Source organism: Mastomys coucha, unplaced genomic scaffold, assembly GCF_008632895.1.
Source record: "Mastomys coucha isolate ucsf_1 unplaced genomic scaffold, UCSF_Mcou_1 pScaffold21, whole genome shotgun sequence".
In the NCBI taxonomy this organism is placed as follows: Eukaryota; Metazoa; Chordata; class Mammalia; order Rodentia; family Muridae; genus Mastomys; species Mastomys coucha.
Window position 1 is genome coordinate 90,803,409 of NW_022196904.1, and position 17,019 is coordinate 90,820,427.

The 17,019-nt window shown below is 45.7% G+C and overlaps 1 protein-coding gene across 8 annotated transcripts; it reads right to left on the minus strand.

The window, feature by feature from the left end:
* Positions 1-1,523: 1,523 nt before the first annotated feature.
* LOC116100667 (folate receptor alpha) lies at positions 1,524-13,943 on the minus strand. 8 transcript variants are annotated; one of them, XM_031384397.1, is made up of 7 exons: positions 13,648-13,941; positions 12,459-12,616; positions 11,755-11,902; positions 7,436-7,605; positions 2,342-2,530; positions 2,069-2,204; positions 1,524-1,921 (listed from the first exon to the last, which is right to left on the minus strand). In XM_031384397.1, the coding sequence occupies exons 4-7, from the start codon at positions 7,595-7,597 to the stop codon at positions 1,641-1,643; spliced, it is 768 nt and encodes a 255-aa protein (XP_031240257.1). In that variant the 5' UTR covers positions 7,598-7,605; positions 11,755-11,902; positions 12,459-12,616; positions 13,648-13,941; the 3' UTR covers positions 1,524-1,640. The 8 variants fall into 8 exon arrangements, with proteins under 8 accessions (XP_031240257.1, XP_031240254.1, XP_031240256.1 ...); XM_031384394.1 differs by having other exon boundaries at positions 12,459-12,711; XM_031384396.1 differs by having other exon boundaries at positions 13,369-13,941.
* Between the last annotated feature and the right edge of the window lie 3,076 nt (positions 13,944-17,019).

Sequence of the window (17,019 nt, forward strand, 5' to 3'; positions counted from 1 at the left end):
CTATGTAAGTATAGGACCTTAGTTCAGTTTTCCAGCACCCATGTGAAAATCTGGATAGGTGACACATCTGCAAGTCTTCCACTGGGAAGTGGAGACAGATGGAGCCTGGGAGTTCACTGAAACTTTCAATCTCTCCAGGTTGGTGAATTCCAGATTCATGGAGAGACTCTGTAACAAAAAAGCTGGAGAAGTATCTTAGTCACTGTTCTATTGCTGTGAAGAGACACCATGACCAAGACAACTCTTATAAAGAAAGCATCTAATGGGCTTACCTACAGTTTCAGAGGTCTAGTACATGATCATCATGGCAAGGGACATGATGGGGTAGGCATGGCACTGGAACCATAGCTGAAAGCTACTCCCTGATCTGCAGACCAAGAGAAAAAGAACTCAGTCTAGCATTGGCTTTTGGAACCTCAAAGGCCATCCCCAGGAATACATACTTCCTTCAACAAGGCCACACCTCCCAATCTTTCAAATCCCATTAGAGAGTTTCACTTCCTGGTGATTTAGCATTCAAAGACATGAGTGTATGAGGTCCCATTTCAGATTCAAACCACCACAGAAAGGCTGGAGAGGTGGCTCAGCAGTTGAGAGCATTGGCTGCCCTTCCAGACAACCCATGTTCATTTCTCAGCACCCACATAGCAGCTCCCAAAGGATCTCCTAACTCTTCTGACTTCTGTATGAACACCCTGACAGGGACACAGACACACAGATACATACATGGTACACATCATATACATACATAGCACACACTAATTTTTGTGGTACTCGTAATCTCAATACTTAGGAGATAGAAACAGGAGGATCAGGAGCCCAAGATGAGTTCAAGGTTAACGTGGGCTACATGAGACCTTGTCTCAAAATGAAACTTTGAGACAGTATAGAAGGTATGACTCTCCTCAGCCTCCTTACCTTCTTCCTAGCCATTCATGTGGACCCTTCTGGGACCATGTCTTGGCCTTTTGACTAAGAGTGAGTCATGCTTACAGAACATGCTTGGACACTCCCATTCTTACCTCTTCCATTAGAGAGCGGAGGACATCACAGAGTGGTTAGTCCTGCTGGGGTCCAATTTAAACTCCTTAACTGGCATGGTGGTGGACAACCACCACTTTTATCCCAGCACTCAGGAAACAGAAGCAGGTGGATTTCCACACATTAGAGGCCAGCCTAGTATACAAAGCAGGTTCCAGGATAGATAGGACAGAGAAATCCTGCTTGCCCCCTCTCCCCCCCACACAAACAAAACTAACTGGATGGATGGATGAATAGATAGACAGACAGACAGATAGACAGACAGATGGTATAATCCTGGTCTTGACTGTAAGTTAAAGCTCATACGAAAAATAAAATCAAAATCCATGATTGTGGCTCAGCTTAGAAATATCAAGTGAATCTAACTAGCTCACAGTAAGTGTCAGAGCTGGGAACTGACAACGTTTATACAACTTCAATCAGTGGGAAGTAGGAAGCAAAATAAATACATTCTTATTCACACCCAAATAATTCATAAGGCACATGTGCAATGTCTGGTTTATTAAACAGGCTGTCAGAGCCCCACCACAAAGGAGGCTGGGAGCTGGGAGGCCAAGCCAAGCAGGTTGGCGCTCCAGACAACTGAAGGTAACGGGAACTCAGCTGAACACCCAGAGCAGCACTAAGGACAGACTGCACACTAGCGGCCAAGCCCCATGAAGCCCAGCCCCACTCATGGCCTCGGCATAGAACCTTGCCACTTCCTCATTGGGGTTGCCTTGGGCTGGGTCGAACCACATCTGGATGCAGCGGCCACTCCCTCGGCTGTAGTTGCTGAGCGTGTAGGAGTTACTCCAGATTTTCTCACACAGAGCAGCAGGTGTAGGGAAGTAGAAGGTGAAGGGATGGCAGGAGGCTCCCACAGGACACTCGTTATGCCCTTTATAAATGATGGAAGAACGTTAGTCACTGTACCTAGCACTACCTCTGTTTATACCCGCGTCAAAATCCCAGATCTTCACACAACAACTGCACGACGCCCACCCCTGCATCGTTAAATGCCAGTCCCACTCCACCCACTCCTTACCCGAGGTCCAGTTCCATCCCTTGTGCCAGTTGCTCTTGCAGGTATAAGAGCTGCGGCAGTCCTCCCACCACATCTGACAGTCCTCTTTGCACAGGGGAACATCAAGGATCCGCTCTTTGCGCCAGCTCTGGTCCACCTGAGAGAGAGAGGGTGTAAAAAGTTTTGAGCTCAGGAACCTCAGAAATGCAGCCTGGGTAGAACCGGAGCTGCAGTCATAGCCTGTAGATACTTGGAAAGCACAGCTACTCCGTTGGCATTGGTGGACACTCGTACCTGCTGGATCCAGGGTCCCAAGTTTGGGGAACACTCATAGAGGCAGGTGTCTTGGATAAAGTGCCGTTTGCATTTTGAAGTCATAGTTCCACAGTGGTTCCAGTTGAAGCGGTATAGGTAGGAAATGTCCTTATGTGCTTCCTGGCTTGTGTTCATGGAACAGCAGGAGTTCATCTTCCAGGGGCTGCACTGTGGGGTGGAAATCACAGGACCAAGTGTCCATGGCCAGCGCAGACAGAACATTCCACATGCAGCCTTGCACCTTGAGCGTCCTTGATTGCCTAGCCAGTCGTTGGCAATACTGGCTGTTGAGCCCTTGCTGGCTGTGGGAGCTCAGAAGGCACAGTCCTTACAAACTTCATTAACTCAGAGCCCCGGAAAGACGGCTCAGTGGGTAAGAGCACTGGTTGCTCTTGTGGAAGACAAGGGTTTGATCGCAAGCACCCACATGGAGGCTCACAACTGTCTGTAATTCTTATTCAAGGGATCTGATGCCCTCTTCTGATCCTCAAAGGCCACAGGCACGAAGGTGATGCACATACATACATACATACATACATACATACATCTAGCAAACACCCAAACACATAAAATAAAAATAATTAAAAAAATTTTTATTGGAGCTGGAGAGATGGCTCAGCAGTTAAGAGCACTGACTTCTCTTCCAAAGGTCCTGAGTTCAAATCCCAGCAACCACATGGTGGCTCACAGCCTTCTATAATAGGATCTGATGCCCTCTTCTGGTGTGTCTAAAGACAGCTACAATGTACTCATATAAATGAAAGAAATAAATCTTAATTTTTTTTTTATTAATTCATGCCTTTAATCCCAGCACTCAAGAGGCAGAAGCAGATGGATCTGAGTTAAAGGCCAGCCTGGTTTACAGTGTTAATTCTAGGAGAGACGGAGCTATACAGAGAAACCCTGTCAGTTCCCCCCCAAAAAAAATCATTAATTCAAACATATTGTTTCTTTTGGGTTTTGTTTGGTTGGTTGATTGGTTGACATTTTCTTTTCTTTTCTTTTCCTTTTTTTCTTTCTTTCTTTTTCCTTCTTTCTTTTTTTTAAGAAATAGAGTCTCTGGATATCCTGAAACTCACTATGTAGGCCAGACTGGCCTCACACTTCAAGAGATCTGACTGCCTCTGCCTTCCAAGGACTGGGATTAAAGGTATGGGCCAGGGGCTGGAGAGATGGCTCAGTGGTTAAGAGCACTGATTGCTCTTCTGAAGATCCTGAGTTCAAATCCCAGCAACCACATGGTGGCTCACAACCACCCGTAGTGAGATCTGACCCCCTCTTCTGGTGTGTCTGAAGACAGCCTCAGTGTACTTAGGTATAATAATAAATAAATCTATTAAAAAATAAATAAAAAATGTTTAAAAAAAAAAAAGGTATGGGCCAGTCACTATGCTTTGGTATGTTTTTTCTTATGCACATGCGCTTCTCTGTGTGTGTGTGAATGTGTGTATCTATGAGTGTTCACACACATTTGTATGCAAGTGTGGAGGTCAGAGGACAACCTCAGACAGTCTGCCCACTTTGGGGCAGGGTCTCTCACTGGCCTGGGGACCACAAGTTAAGCTGTACTAACCGCTGATGAACATTTGGACTCACTGATCTTTACCTCCTTAATGCTGGGGTCATCAGCCCACATTGCCTCTGCCCTTAGCATTTGTACGTGAATCCTAGGGATTGAACTCAGGTCCTCATGTTTGTGAGGCAAACGCTGTCTCCCCAGTTCTTATTTTCTGAGACAGCCTCATAGAGTCTAAGTGGCTTCAGACTCTATATGTAACCAAAGATGGCCTTGAACTCCTGAATCTCTTCTGCTTCCCAAGTGGTGATATTACAGACGTGTGCCACCACATCCATGTTTTACTTTCCTTAATTAATTAAAATTAAAAAAAAAAAATTTTAAAAAACCAGGTTCTCACTAGGTAACCCTGGCTGGCCTGGAACTCACTATATAGAACAGGTTAACCTAACATTCATAGAGGTAGGCTTACCACCACCACAGCTGGCAATACACCTAGTTCTTTAATTCTCGTCTTTTGGAGCCCTTACCCACCCTAAGCCAGGCACTTTCCTAGGAAATAAGGGATAAAAAGATAAACCCAGCATGCCAAGTGCTTTGGGAAAATAAATAAATAAAAGAAGAGAAAGGCATGTGGACTTGCAGTGCCACCAGATGGTTGGATTAAATGTCACTGAGAAAAAGGCAGAACACACACAATACTCACACTTACTCGTGAAAGATGACTCTTGGCCTTCAATTTAGTGCACAGCAAAGTTTTAAAACACACCTTCAAAACAAGTTTTTAGTTGTTGTTTTGTTCTGTTTGTTTGCTTGCTTGTTGTTTTTGAGACAGGGCCTCTCTAGGTAGCCCTGAAACTTGCTATGTGGATCATGCTGGCCTCTGATTCACAGAGATCTGTCCCACTCTGCTCCTCAGCATGCTAGGATAACCGGCATGTGGCACCATGCCCAGTTTAAAAAACAAAAAAAAACCCTAAGAATCTAGAGAGAGGACTCAGCGTTTAAGAGTCTACTGCCACACCTGTGTTCCGGCTCAAACATGTGTCTGTAGCTCCAGCTCCAAAGGATCTGATTGATGCCTTCTTGTAGCTCTGCCAGGACTCATACATACATGTGTGGCATTCATTCACACAGACACACACACCTACACTAAACAAAAATAAATAAATTTTATTTATTTATTTATAAAATTCTGTTTGTTTGTTTGTTTGATTTTGATACAGGGTCTCACTATTTAGCTCTGCCTTACCTGGAACTTGCTATGTAGACCAGACTAGCCCTGTGGTTCAGTAGATTCACCTGCCTCTCACTCCCAAGTGATAAAATAAATTAAAAAAAAGAAAGAAAGAAAGAAAGAAAGAAAGAAATTAAGGCTGCTCATGGTAGCCACTGCTCAATCCAAAACTAGCAACTCTGTGCTCAGTGTTTCAAAACAGTAGTGTAGGTGTGGAGGCACACGCCTTTAATTCCCTTAATTCAGGAGGCCAGCCTGTTCTACTTTTTGAGTTCCGGGCCAGACAGGCTACAAGAGAGACACCGTCTCACAGACACAAACAAACAAACAAATAAGCAGCAGCAATGGGTTAGAGAAGGACATAGGAACCTCATCCCTAGCTGAGGAGCTGTTGATAGCTGGTGATTCCGGGGGAAGAGTCAAGTATGTGTGGTCCAAGGTAGGCTGACCATACTCCCGTGGTAGGAAAAGACAAAGTAGAACCCAAAGTGCAGGTGTGACGGAATACATTGTACATACATATGGCGTTCTCAAGGAATAAATCTTAAATATTTAGGACATGGTTTCTCTGTGTAAATCAGGCTGTCCTGGAACTCACTCTGTAGACCAGGTTGGTCTCAAACTCAGAAATCCGCCTGCCTCTGCCTCCCAAGTGCTGGGATTAAACACATGCATCACCACTGCCTAGCTACAGTATTACAAAAAAATAAATAGAGCCTGGAGAGATGGCTCAGAGGTTAAAAGTACTTGTGGTTCTCGCAGAGGACTTGGATTCAGCTCCCAGCATGCGCGTGGAAGCTTACAACCATCTGTAACTCTGTTTGTGGATAATCTAACACCCTCTTCTGGCCTCCACATGCACTGTACATCCTTGATTGACAAATGTGCATGCAAAATACCATAAAAATAAATACATAAAAACAAAAACAAATAAACAAATAAACCAGCAGCAAATAGAACTTGATGGCTCTCAGCTAATAGAATCAACTATACAGAGCTATACAGAGAAACCCTGTCTCAAAAACCAAAATTAATTAATTAATTAATTAATAAAAATAACGCCCTCTCCCCATCTGTCTCTATCCCCCCCCCCTTTTTTTTTTCGAAACAGGGTTTCTCTGTGTAGCCCTGGTAGCCCTGGTTGCCCTGGAACTCACTCTGTAGACCAGGCTGGCCTCGAACTCAGAAATCCACCTGCCTCTGCCTCCCAGGTGCTGGGACTAAAGGCATGCCACCACTGCCTGGTTCTCTACCCCTTTCTTGATAGGGTTTCATATATTCTGGACTGGCACTGAACTAACTATGTAGCTGAAGGTAACCTTGAACTTCTGACCCTCCTGCCTCTACCTTTCAGGACTGAGGTTACAACTATATGCCAACACATCCAGTTTCATATGGTGCTAGAGATTTGTGACTGCTATGCAGGTACTCTATCAACTGAGCTACATCCCTGGCCCTATTTGTTTACTTATTAGCTTTATTCACTTTATGTGTATGCTTGTTTTGTATCACCTGCACACCTGGTGCCTGCAGAGGTCAGAAGAGGGCATTGCACCCCCTGAGAGGGAGTGATGGATGGTTGCTAGCCACTACCTGGATGTTGGGGATCAGACCTTGGTATTCTGCAAGCTCAACCAGTGCTTTTACCCACTGAGCCAAGTCTCCAGCTCTCATCTTGGCTTTTTTGAGACACACTGCCATTTTGTTGTCTACACTGATTGTACCTCCATCCAATAGCTGACACCCTGCTGGTTGACTTGAAAGTTGTTGCATCACACTGATTTTATTAAATGTTCGGTGAGCTTTGGATAATAAAAGCTCTATGGCAAACAACTGTTATAGCACAGAGACCTCAAGCCCTCAAGCTGAGGACCACAGTCCAAATGTCTGCTACATGCCTGATTCCAAAAGCTTGTCGTCAGCTGGTCTCAGATATGAGAGTCTCCTTCTTAAGACTTCAAAGGCTGGCAGAAAAGTACTTCGGGCAGCGTACAGCTCCTTCCCTGAGACTCCCAGAAGTGTCCTTCTCAATCAGTTTAAAATTAAAACTACCACAATGGCTTGCCTGTTCCCTTTCCCAAGTTCCTCCCTGAATCTATTTCCTTTTTTATGCAACGTCAAAACCCAGCTACCAAGAAGATGACCTGATAATATTACGCTGGCAGTTGGCAGACAATATGTACTGTCAAAGTCACCCACACTAGAGAGAACCGAAGGCTCCTCAGGCAGGTCTGGCCACCTACACCATAAACTGGGACTAGATACTTCTGTAGTCTTACCCACCAGCCCTCAATCAGCTATATGCCACCCTGCGTCCTACCTGATCGTGCAAATTGTCCTCGGGGCCTGGTTTTTCTTTGTGGTGCTTGGCATCCATGCAGACATTGAGAAGTTCAGTCCTGGTCCGCGTAGCTCTGGATTGGGCACATCCGGCCATCCACATCAGCAGAAGCAACAACTGCGCAGTCATCAGGTGAGCCATGTCAGATCCTGAATAAGGCAGAGCTGAGGTAAGTGGAACCTGCAAGTGTGAGCTCAGCTCCAGTGGGTGGAGCCTGCACTCAGAGACCTTGGGTCACCTCCTCCTGTCAGTCTTCCCAGATGCCCTAGAGACAGTCACTAGTCAGAGCCTGTTAGACTGAGTGGTCCTGAGACTCAGACAAGGCAATTCAAAAAATAAGAGATGGGCCATTTGCAAAAACAGAGTTTACCCATGCGCACATTCGAAACCTTTGGAGACAGATGTTTCAGTGTGAAGTTTTTAAAAGATTTTTATAAAAGCTGATACAGGTGTGGGTGCAGGTTAAAAGTCTAAAGATTTAAAGAGGAAACCAAGAGTGTACTATTAGGTGATGAGAAGGCAAAAGGACAGAAGTCATGAAGGAGGATATAAAGTTCATTTTCCCCCATGTTTCAACTTCATGATCATCAATGCAATAGGACCTAGACACAACTGGTCACTGAAAGCATTTGTCACACTGACCCACTCTGAAAAGTGTTTTGCCTGTTTGTATTCTATACACCATATGCATGCAGTGTACCCAGAGACCAGGAGAGGGTATCAGATTCCTCAGGACTAGGGCTAGAGATGACTATGGGCCATGGGTGTGGGTGCTGGGAATCTAATGTGAGTCCTCTATAAAAGTAGCCAGTGCTCTTAACCAATGAACTGTCTCTCCTGTCCTCAATTTGTGATGTTTTAAATTGAAATTACTGTGCTAAAAAGATCTATAAAGCAAAAATGCTTCTAATCTGTAAGCCCAACTTGAGTAAGGACACATAACTTCTTGGAATGCTGGAGCTTACTTACTGTTCATAACAAGTCACAAGTTTTTACTTCTGTAAACAAGTTTGGTTGCCCAAACCGCACAGGATGTGCTTGATCACACATAAGTGGGAGACACATAGGCAGAAAGTACATACAGTATGTCAGAATGTATGCTTGCCCTGATTGGACAAAGATGGAAAGTAATAGCTTTGGGGTATTGCCTTTATAAGTACCTGTCTAATGTAATTCAGTGCCATACTCTGGGAATCCTGGGTATAGATTTGGCCAGGGTCCATTCTCCTGGCCAGTATTTAATAAAGCTTGCTTCAAATTTGGCTTAAAAAAAAAAATGGGGTAATGTTCTTATTCTTGCCTAGTGGGATTAACAAATTCCATTTTAAACTACTTAAATTATTTGAATTATATATAGTGTTATTGACTATGTAAATTGCATTGCTGTATAAAAACTATATATAACATATAAATTGTTCTACATGGTTTTAAAAATAATAAAAGGTGATATGATTTTCATGTGACAGCAATCGACCTATCTTACAAGAAGGGATAAATAAAAACTAAACATAATCCCCATTCTCTTTTTCCAGGTCAGTTTTTTTTCTTCCTTAAAAAAGTTTGACTAGGATCTAGTGTTTATTTAGTTTGTTTTGGGTATACATGTAGGCGTGCCTGAACATGTATATAGAGGTCGAAGAACAACTTGCAGGAGTTGGTTCTCTCCTAGCATAAGGGACTCAGGGATGTATTCAGGTTGTCACTGAGTGCTTTTACCACCTGAACCATCACTCTAGCCCCAGTATAGTACTTAACTCAGGGAAAAAAAAAATTAAAAATAAAGTATTAGCTTGGTACATGCCTTTGATCCCAGCACTAGGGAAGCCGAGACTGGCAGATCTCCGTGTTAAAAGACAGCCAGGGCAAACACAGTAAGTCCCTGTCTCAGGATAAAACAAAACAAACAACAAAAATCTTAAGAAGCTACAGATAAACTGAAGATTTGGAGAATTTGTTTGTTTGTAGGCCCAGACTATCCTTGAAATCCTGCGCTCAGGCTAGGTAGTGGTGGCTCACCCCTTTGAGCTAGCACTCTGCAGGCACAGGTAGGCAGATCTTGAGACTAACCTGGTATACAGAGAGTGACAGGGGAGCCGGGGCTACCCAGAGAAACCCTGCCTCAAAAAAACTGGGGAGAAAAAAATCTGAGCGGAAGAGACTCTCCCTGACATCCTACAGAGCCGAAGCTATAAATAAGTTCAGTCACATCCAGACCTTTTCTGTGTGTGTGTGTGTGTGTGTGTGTGTGTGTGTCTTTGTTTCTTTCTTTTTCTATTTTTCTTTCTTCTTCTCCTTCTTCCTCCTCCTCCTCCTCTTCTTCGACTGACCTCGTTATTCTGTTTTGTTTTTGTTTTTCAAAACAGGGTTTCTCAGGGTAGCCTTGGGTGTCCTGGATCTCACTGTAGAAACCAGCTGGCCTTGGGCTCAGAGATCCACTTGCCTCTGCCTCCAGAGTGCTGGAATTCAAGTCATTTACCACCACGCCCATCAGAGCCTTTCTGCCCTTTTTAGGTCAACAGTTCAACAGGCCCCTCCCAGAGACTCTTCCCCTCCCAGAGTCTGCCTCCCACAGAGCTAGCATTCCCTTGGGGGTCTTGCTTTCAGCTGATTTAAGACACTGAATTTTGGAATGTGACTGACAGTACCAGTGGTAGTCTTCCCGCCTCACCACCCCTGCCCCCATCAAATACTTCAAATTGCTAAAATGTTTCAAATTCTCTCGACCTCCCTGCAAGTCCTTGTTCCATTCAGGAGTTGATAAAGCTGTCTCAAACGTACTTCCAGTCAGGGCCAAAAGAAACTCAGGGCACAGGGCTATCTGAGGTGCCCATTAGCATACCAGAGTGCCTGCTGGTCTCCAGGTTCCCTCAGTATTACTTCCTGTGGCTTCTCTCACCTCGGCTTACCTTGCCCTCTCCTAAACTTTTCTGACTCATAAGCTCCCCCCACCATTGCCTTGTAACTCTGGTATTTCAGCTATGTTCTCTTTTGTCTTCCTCTTGGTGTCCCCTCCCTCTTGTCTCTGTTCACCACCTTCCCCTTTCTTCTCTCACGGCCCAGTTCACTCTGATACCCATTTTTTTTTTTTCGAGACAGGGTTTCTCTGTAGCCCTGGCTGTCCTGGAACTCACTCTGTAGACCAGGCTGGCCTCGAACTTAGAAATCCACCTGCCTCTGCCTCCCAAGTGCTGGGATTAAAGGCATGCGCCACCACTACCCGGCTCATACCCACTTTTAGTCTACTATTCTCTCTCTGGACTCTTGCGGATGCCTCTGGCTGTGCTCCCCCTTACACCTACAATAAAAACCATCCCCTTGACCAGACCTTGAAGTGATCATGTCTTCAGTTTAGACTTCCCAGCTTACAGGCCTATCTTATCTCCACATATTACCATATTTCCCTTAAAACTTCGGTCCAGCCTGGTGAGGCAGAGCACGCCATTGGTCCCAGCAAAGGCAGACAAATCTGATTGGCTTCCAGAGCTAGTTCTGGGACAGCCAAGGTTACAGAGATAATCTGACTATTTCAGAATAAAATAAAGAAAAAAACAAACCAAAAAGACCTTGGTATCTGGGACTGGAGATATAGCTCAGTTGGTAGTGAATTCTCAGAACTTAGGGACAGGAGGATTAGAAATTTAAGGTCCTTTTTAATTTCATACCAAATGCGAAATCAGCCTGGGATGGTGAAATCCCAATATAAAAACAATAACAAGCTGGGCAGTGGTGGCCCACAGCTTTGTTCCCAGAAGGCAGTTGGATCTCTGTGAGTTCAAGGCCAGCCTGGTCTATGGAACAAGTTCTAGGAGAGCACAGAGAAACTCAGTCTTTAAAAACAAACAAGCAAAACAATAACAAAACCCTTGGGTGTCCTGACAGGATTCTCAGACTGCTTAGGCATAGTGAGGCATAGAGTGAGTCTGGAGTTGAATGCCCACCCAGCTCTGTTCTCTGCTCCACAGTACATTATTCTGCATTACTCCCTTGCCCTTCACTTTCTGTAGAAGTGAGTGTTGAGCCTAAGAGCTTGTACTTGCTAGGTAAGATCTCCATGGCTGGACCACCATAAACCTCCTTTTCAGGTTTCGTTTTGGGACAAGGTCTCGCTAAGTCACCCAAGCTGATCTTGACCTCACTCTGTGACCAATGTCCTTGCCTCAGCCTCCAGAGCAGACAGGAATACAGTTTTACACCACCAGACCCAACCAGACTTCTATTTTTACCACTGCCTATACATTCATTCTCTCACAGAAATCATTCATACCAGGACCCAGCCAAGTGGCTGTTAATCTACTTACTCTAATCTCCAACTCCAGGCCCAGGAAGTCAGTCCTTTTGAGGCACCAAGCGAGTCTTCAACTCCTGCTGGGTAAAATCTGACCCACCTACTCAGAGCACAGGTTAAAACTCAGACCGCCTGGCCCAGCCCAGGCCTCTCTCCACTCCCTGCTTGACCATGCGGAAAACAGACACAAATATCTTCAGGTCATTTCAACGGAGGATTAAACACAGAACAAAACTATCTCCTAATAAAGGCCAATTTTATCTATGTGCAACCAACTGGACCAAGTTGGAGGGGCATGCTCCAAGTCCCCCAGCAGGGACTACCCACCTAAATCTGACCCTCCTCCTACAAAATGTTCCGAGTCCTTGCTGAGTCACCCGCCCCCACTTGGATCTTTACCAGTCAGTGGTCTCTTTTAAAACTTTTTTCCTTTTTAACTCCCTCCAGTCAAGTGTTCTCTGTCTCCCCATGAGCCACAATCTAGCAAAGTCTCCCCCATGTTCCTACTCACACTTTCTGATCCTGGTCCACGTGGAGCACCACCCACCATTACCACAACTGCATACCCCTAGGGGCCCCAGACCAGGAGAGCTGAGCGCTCAGCACTAGGCTTAAGCACAGACACCACCTTACAGTTGAACCTTGGGCTGGCTGTGCTCTGATCTGGGCTTCATCATTTCCAATTCAGCAAATTCTTTAACATATGCTGGGGAGTACCTTCGGGTATGTGGTCCCGGATGAGATGTGTCAGGCGGCAAACACGGAAAAGGCGGCAGCTCTTCAGGCTGCCTCAGGCTTCTTCGTCTCCACCCTAGGCTTCCTTTGCTTTCTTTATTCCAGGAGGCTGCTGAGGTTTAGTGGCCTAGGAGACAGAGCTGTGGAGAAGGTGGGAATGGAGCCCAGGAACGGAGCCTGAGATTGGGCGAGGCCACTCAGCTGTTAATTATTGCATGTGTGCAGCACCAGGCCTCTGTAGGGATGAGATTAATAGTACAGGCTCTGTTCTTGGGGAGTGTATGGCAAAGGCTTGTCTATCATATGTGAGGCCCTGGGTTCAATCCCCAGCATTGCAAGTAAACAAATAAACAAACAGCTGGATAGTGCCACATGCCTAGTATGTGTGAAGCCATGTCCTGTTATACAACTGAGTAGAATGAATCCCAGAGAACCACACCAGAGCCAATGGCAGGACCATCACTAGAACACAGGCTTCCAACTTCCAGGTCTGCTGTAAAGAATCAGAAGATCCCACGCCCCCCAACTTTTCCCAGCTACTAGTTCCCCCAACCTCGCCAGACAGTCTGTCACCCACTTCCAGTCACAAAACCACCGACGGTCTAAACCTTCTGACCGGAGCCTCCGTGGTGTGAAAGCCCAGGCTCCCTTCCCTTCTCCACTCATTTACCTCCTAATCCCATGACGGGTCTTTACGCATGGGGGGGAGGGGAGTGGGGGGAGGGGAGTGGGGGGAGGGGAGTGGGGGGGTGCTAAGGATCTGAGCTAATTCCACTGCAGCCAAAACAGAACCCCTCACATCCATCCCTTGAGAGCCCAGGATGGTGCTATTGTTGGAAAAAGGAGTGGGGAGTAGATTTGAGCAGAAGATGTGGAATTGTTGATCAGGTACCTGCATGTTTGTGGCCCCAGAGGAAAGCTCCAAGTTGGACATAGATGTGGGAGCTGTCTCAATCGAAATTAAGGTGAGATAGTAAGAGACCAGTACATTGGCAAATGCCAAGAGAAAGAGAAAAGGAAGGAGGGGAAGGAAGACAAGGAGGAAGGAGAGGAGGCAATTTGGCCTCTGGAGGAAAATTAGCCAAAGAGCAAGGTCCTACAAAGAGAGACAGGCTCCCAGGAGGTCGCTGATTCTGTCTTGCTGCCCTTCTTCGTGGCCTCAGCAGTGTACCTGAATCCTGTGACACACCAGGAGTGTTTGTCTGCTGAAGATCGCAACAGGTTGGGGATGTCTAGAGCCTTCAGCTTCCTTTCTTGTTTATACTTCCACATCAGCCTGCTGATTGGGGACAGGCGGCCCAAGTATCTATGAATGCCTAAAGCCGGAGGCCCTTCTAAGCTGTCTCTGCCTGGGGCTGATTATTAACTGGCCTTTATGGTTCCTCTATTGCAAGAGTAGAGGTTTACCCCCTGGGTGATGCTCCCGAGCTCTACAGCTTCTGAATAAGTAATCTTTCCAGTGGGGATTTGAGTTGAAGATTGAGCTCAGGGCCTGGAGTGAACCCTTGTCCTTTAGTAAGCCTCAGCGTTCTGCCTGAGACAGGAAAAATAAGGATAAAAAGGAGGTATGCTCTTAGGTATGGTGGGGGAGAAAGTCTATTGTTGAAGGAAGTTTATGGTAGGAGGAGCCTAGCCGGAAGCGTCTGGAGTCTGGAAGGGTCCAGAGTGAACATGACCCTGAGCTGGGAGGAGGAGAGAGCCATGCGACCAAAAGTGCAAAAGGGTAAAAAGACCAGCATTGCCAAAATGACTGGATTACAAAGAGAAGAACCACTAGAAGAAGCGGCCTGGGCCTTGGGCTGGGGAAGGTTTAGGTTAGGGAGCTGGGCATGCCAGCAAGGAGGACCCTGAAACAAGCAGAGACTGGGGGATGCTAGGAGAGCTAGGCAGCCTGCATAGGCAATCTCCACTAGCTGTTTGACTGCAGTTGAGACCTAACACTGCCCTGAAAGTTCAAATGTTGTACCCATCTGGAGGGCTAGGATCATTTGACCACTAGGGAGGGGCAGAATGTGCAGTCACCTTGGAGCCAGTCCAAGAAGTATCTCCCTGAGCTAGCAGCTTATTATCAGCAAGACTGACCATCAGCGTCTCTTCTGGCCCAGCCTGCTAGTGCCTTGTGACCAGGCAGTAAAAACAGGAAGGTGTTTGGCAACCCCCAACACCCAGCAGTGGGATTAAGGGTCACAAAGCAAGAGAAGGCCCCCAGATTGCAGCAGGAGAGAATCCTGAACTTTTGTGAGTATCGCCACCTCCCCCACACCCACACCCCTCTGTGCCTTTCATACTGTCCAGTCTCAGAGCTGTGGACACTGGAGTTTGTCTACAAGTCTGGTGTCCTTCGATTGCTAGAGAGAAGTCTGTCAGGCATCTTGGGGCAGCATCCTTAGGCTCATGACTACACATTATTTCTACTGCGTACATTTTTTTTTTCTTTTTTCTTTGGAAGCAGGGTTTCTGTGTGTAGCCTGGGCTGTTCTGGTATCACTCTGTAGACCAGGTGGCCTCAAACTCAGAGATCCACCTGCCTCTGCCTCCCGAGCCCCACTTTATTGCTGACTCTTGGATATATCTATCCCCACAAGACCTTTGTAAGGGATTCCCTCCAGTCACTTCCTGTCAGTTAAGCTGAGAGTATCATTTGTGTTCCATTACACAAATGAACACCTGGATTCCCGAATTCCCTATCACCTCTTATGTGTGATAAAATGGCATAGTCTCTCACCTGCTTCAGATCTGCGCATTTTGAGAGGTGGGAAGCAAGGATTCAGAATGACATCTCTTCACAGAGACTAGAACCAAGTGGCTTCCTTAGACTGATGGTAAAATTGTTTTAGTGGGTGGCTATAGGTTGAGGTCTGTCTTTAGTTACTTTTCTGTTGCTGTGATAAAACACCATGACCAGGGCAGCTTATAGAAGGAAGGGTTTATTTGGGGCTTACAGTTGCCGAGGGATAAGAAGTCATTACCATTGTGACGGGGGAGCAGGCATGGATGCTGAAGGTAGAAGTTGAGAACTGAGAGCTCACACCTCAAACTGCAAACAGGGAGGAAGGAGGGGAGAAGCATGGAGGGAAGGGGGAAGAGACTGTACAAGCTCTAGATGGTGTGAGAAATTGACAACTCTTAAAGCCCTGCCCCAAGAGGCATACTTCCTCTACCTTCCACAACTCTTTTTGTTGTTGTTGTTTTGTTTTTCTTTCTTTCTTTTTTTTTTTTTTTTTTTTTTTTTTTTTTTTTTTTTTTTTTGTTTTTTTTTTTTTTTGTTTTATCGAGACAGGGTTTCTCTGTGTAGCCCTGGCTGTCCTGGAACTCACTCTGTAGTCCAGGCTGGCCTGGAACTCAGAAATCCACCTGCCTCTGCCTCCCAAGGCATGTGCCACCACCGCCAGGCTACCTTCCACAACTCTAAAGCGTCTCCAAACAGCCACCAACTTGGAATCATGAAGTGAAATTTCTGGTTTCTTTAGAAACTCAATTGTGGCACGTGACCTTTTTCTGTAAGCTGTCTGGTGAGGGGATGTGTTGCTGAAGCAGATGCTTGAGAGGGCACATGATATTTGGATTCTATTTATAAATAGAATCCCTCAGACAGTGAAAGGATGTTCTTGCATTGCTACACCTTTAGATGTTTCACTGGTCTTCACTTTGTAGAAAGAAACATGCCAAAAACTTCTGGTGGTATTCCAGCTGATTCTTGCTGCTTCTACTGACTCGTGCGTATTTGGCAGAGCCTTGCGGGTTCTGCTGGATCAAGTCGCTGCTACTGATTCGTGTTTAGTGTTTGCTATTGGACGGGACTGCTGATATCCTGACAACAAAGATTGAATTCGTCCCAAAGAACTGCTTCTAAACAGATCCACATCCTCCTTGTCCTATTAACCATCTTTCTCCCCTACCTTTGGTCAATGGACTATAAGGGAAGATAAAATGTTAAGGAATCCTAATTAAAGTCCGTTTTAAAAAAATCTAAGCCTACAGGATCAATTATTCAAAAACCTTAGACTAGCTGGGCAGTGGTGGCACACGCCTTTAATCCCAGCACTTGGGAGACAGAGGAAGGCGAATTTCTGAGTTCGAGGCCAGCCTGGTCTACAGAGTGAGTTCCAGGACAGCCAGGGCTATACAGAGAAACCCTGTCTCAGAAAACCAAAAAACAAAAACAAAACAAAACAAAACAAAACAAAAACAAAAAAAAACAAAACAAAAAAAAACAAAAAAACAAACAAAAAAGCTTAGACTATGGGAGACATTTCATTCTAACTACCTCAAGGTCAAGATGGCCTGGAGGGATGAATGAAGAACATTTAGGTATACAGAGAGGGAACAGATAGCTAGAAGGGATTCCAAGACTGAGATGTGTGAGTGGAGCTTATTTGGGGGGTGGGGGATAGAAAAGGGAATAATTTGAGTTGGGGCCTAAAAGGAGGTAGGGGATTTCCAACACCACTGACAAAGTTTGTGTTTTAGCAGTTAAGAGCACTGACTACTCTTCCAGAGGTCCTGAGTTCAAATCCCAGCAACCACATGATGGCTCACAACC

Coding starts and splice junctions, on each gene's coding strand:
- LOC116100667 (XM_031384397.1), bottom strand. CDS start 7,597: ATGGCTCACCTGATGACTGCGCAGTTGTTGCTTCTGCTGATGTGGATG. Junction 2,205..2,341: donor TGGGACCCTGGATCCAGCAG/GTACGAGTGTCC, acceptor TCTCTCTCTCAG/GTGGACCAGAGCTGGCGCAA. Junction 1,922..2,068: donor GGGATGGAACTGGACCTCGG/GTAAGGAGTGGG, acceptor TCATTTATAAAG/GGCATAACGAGTGTCCTGTG.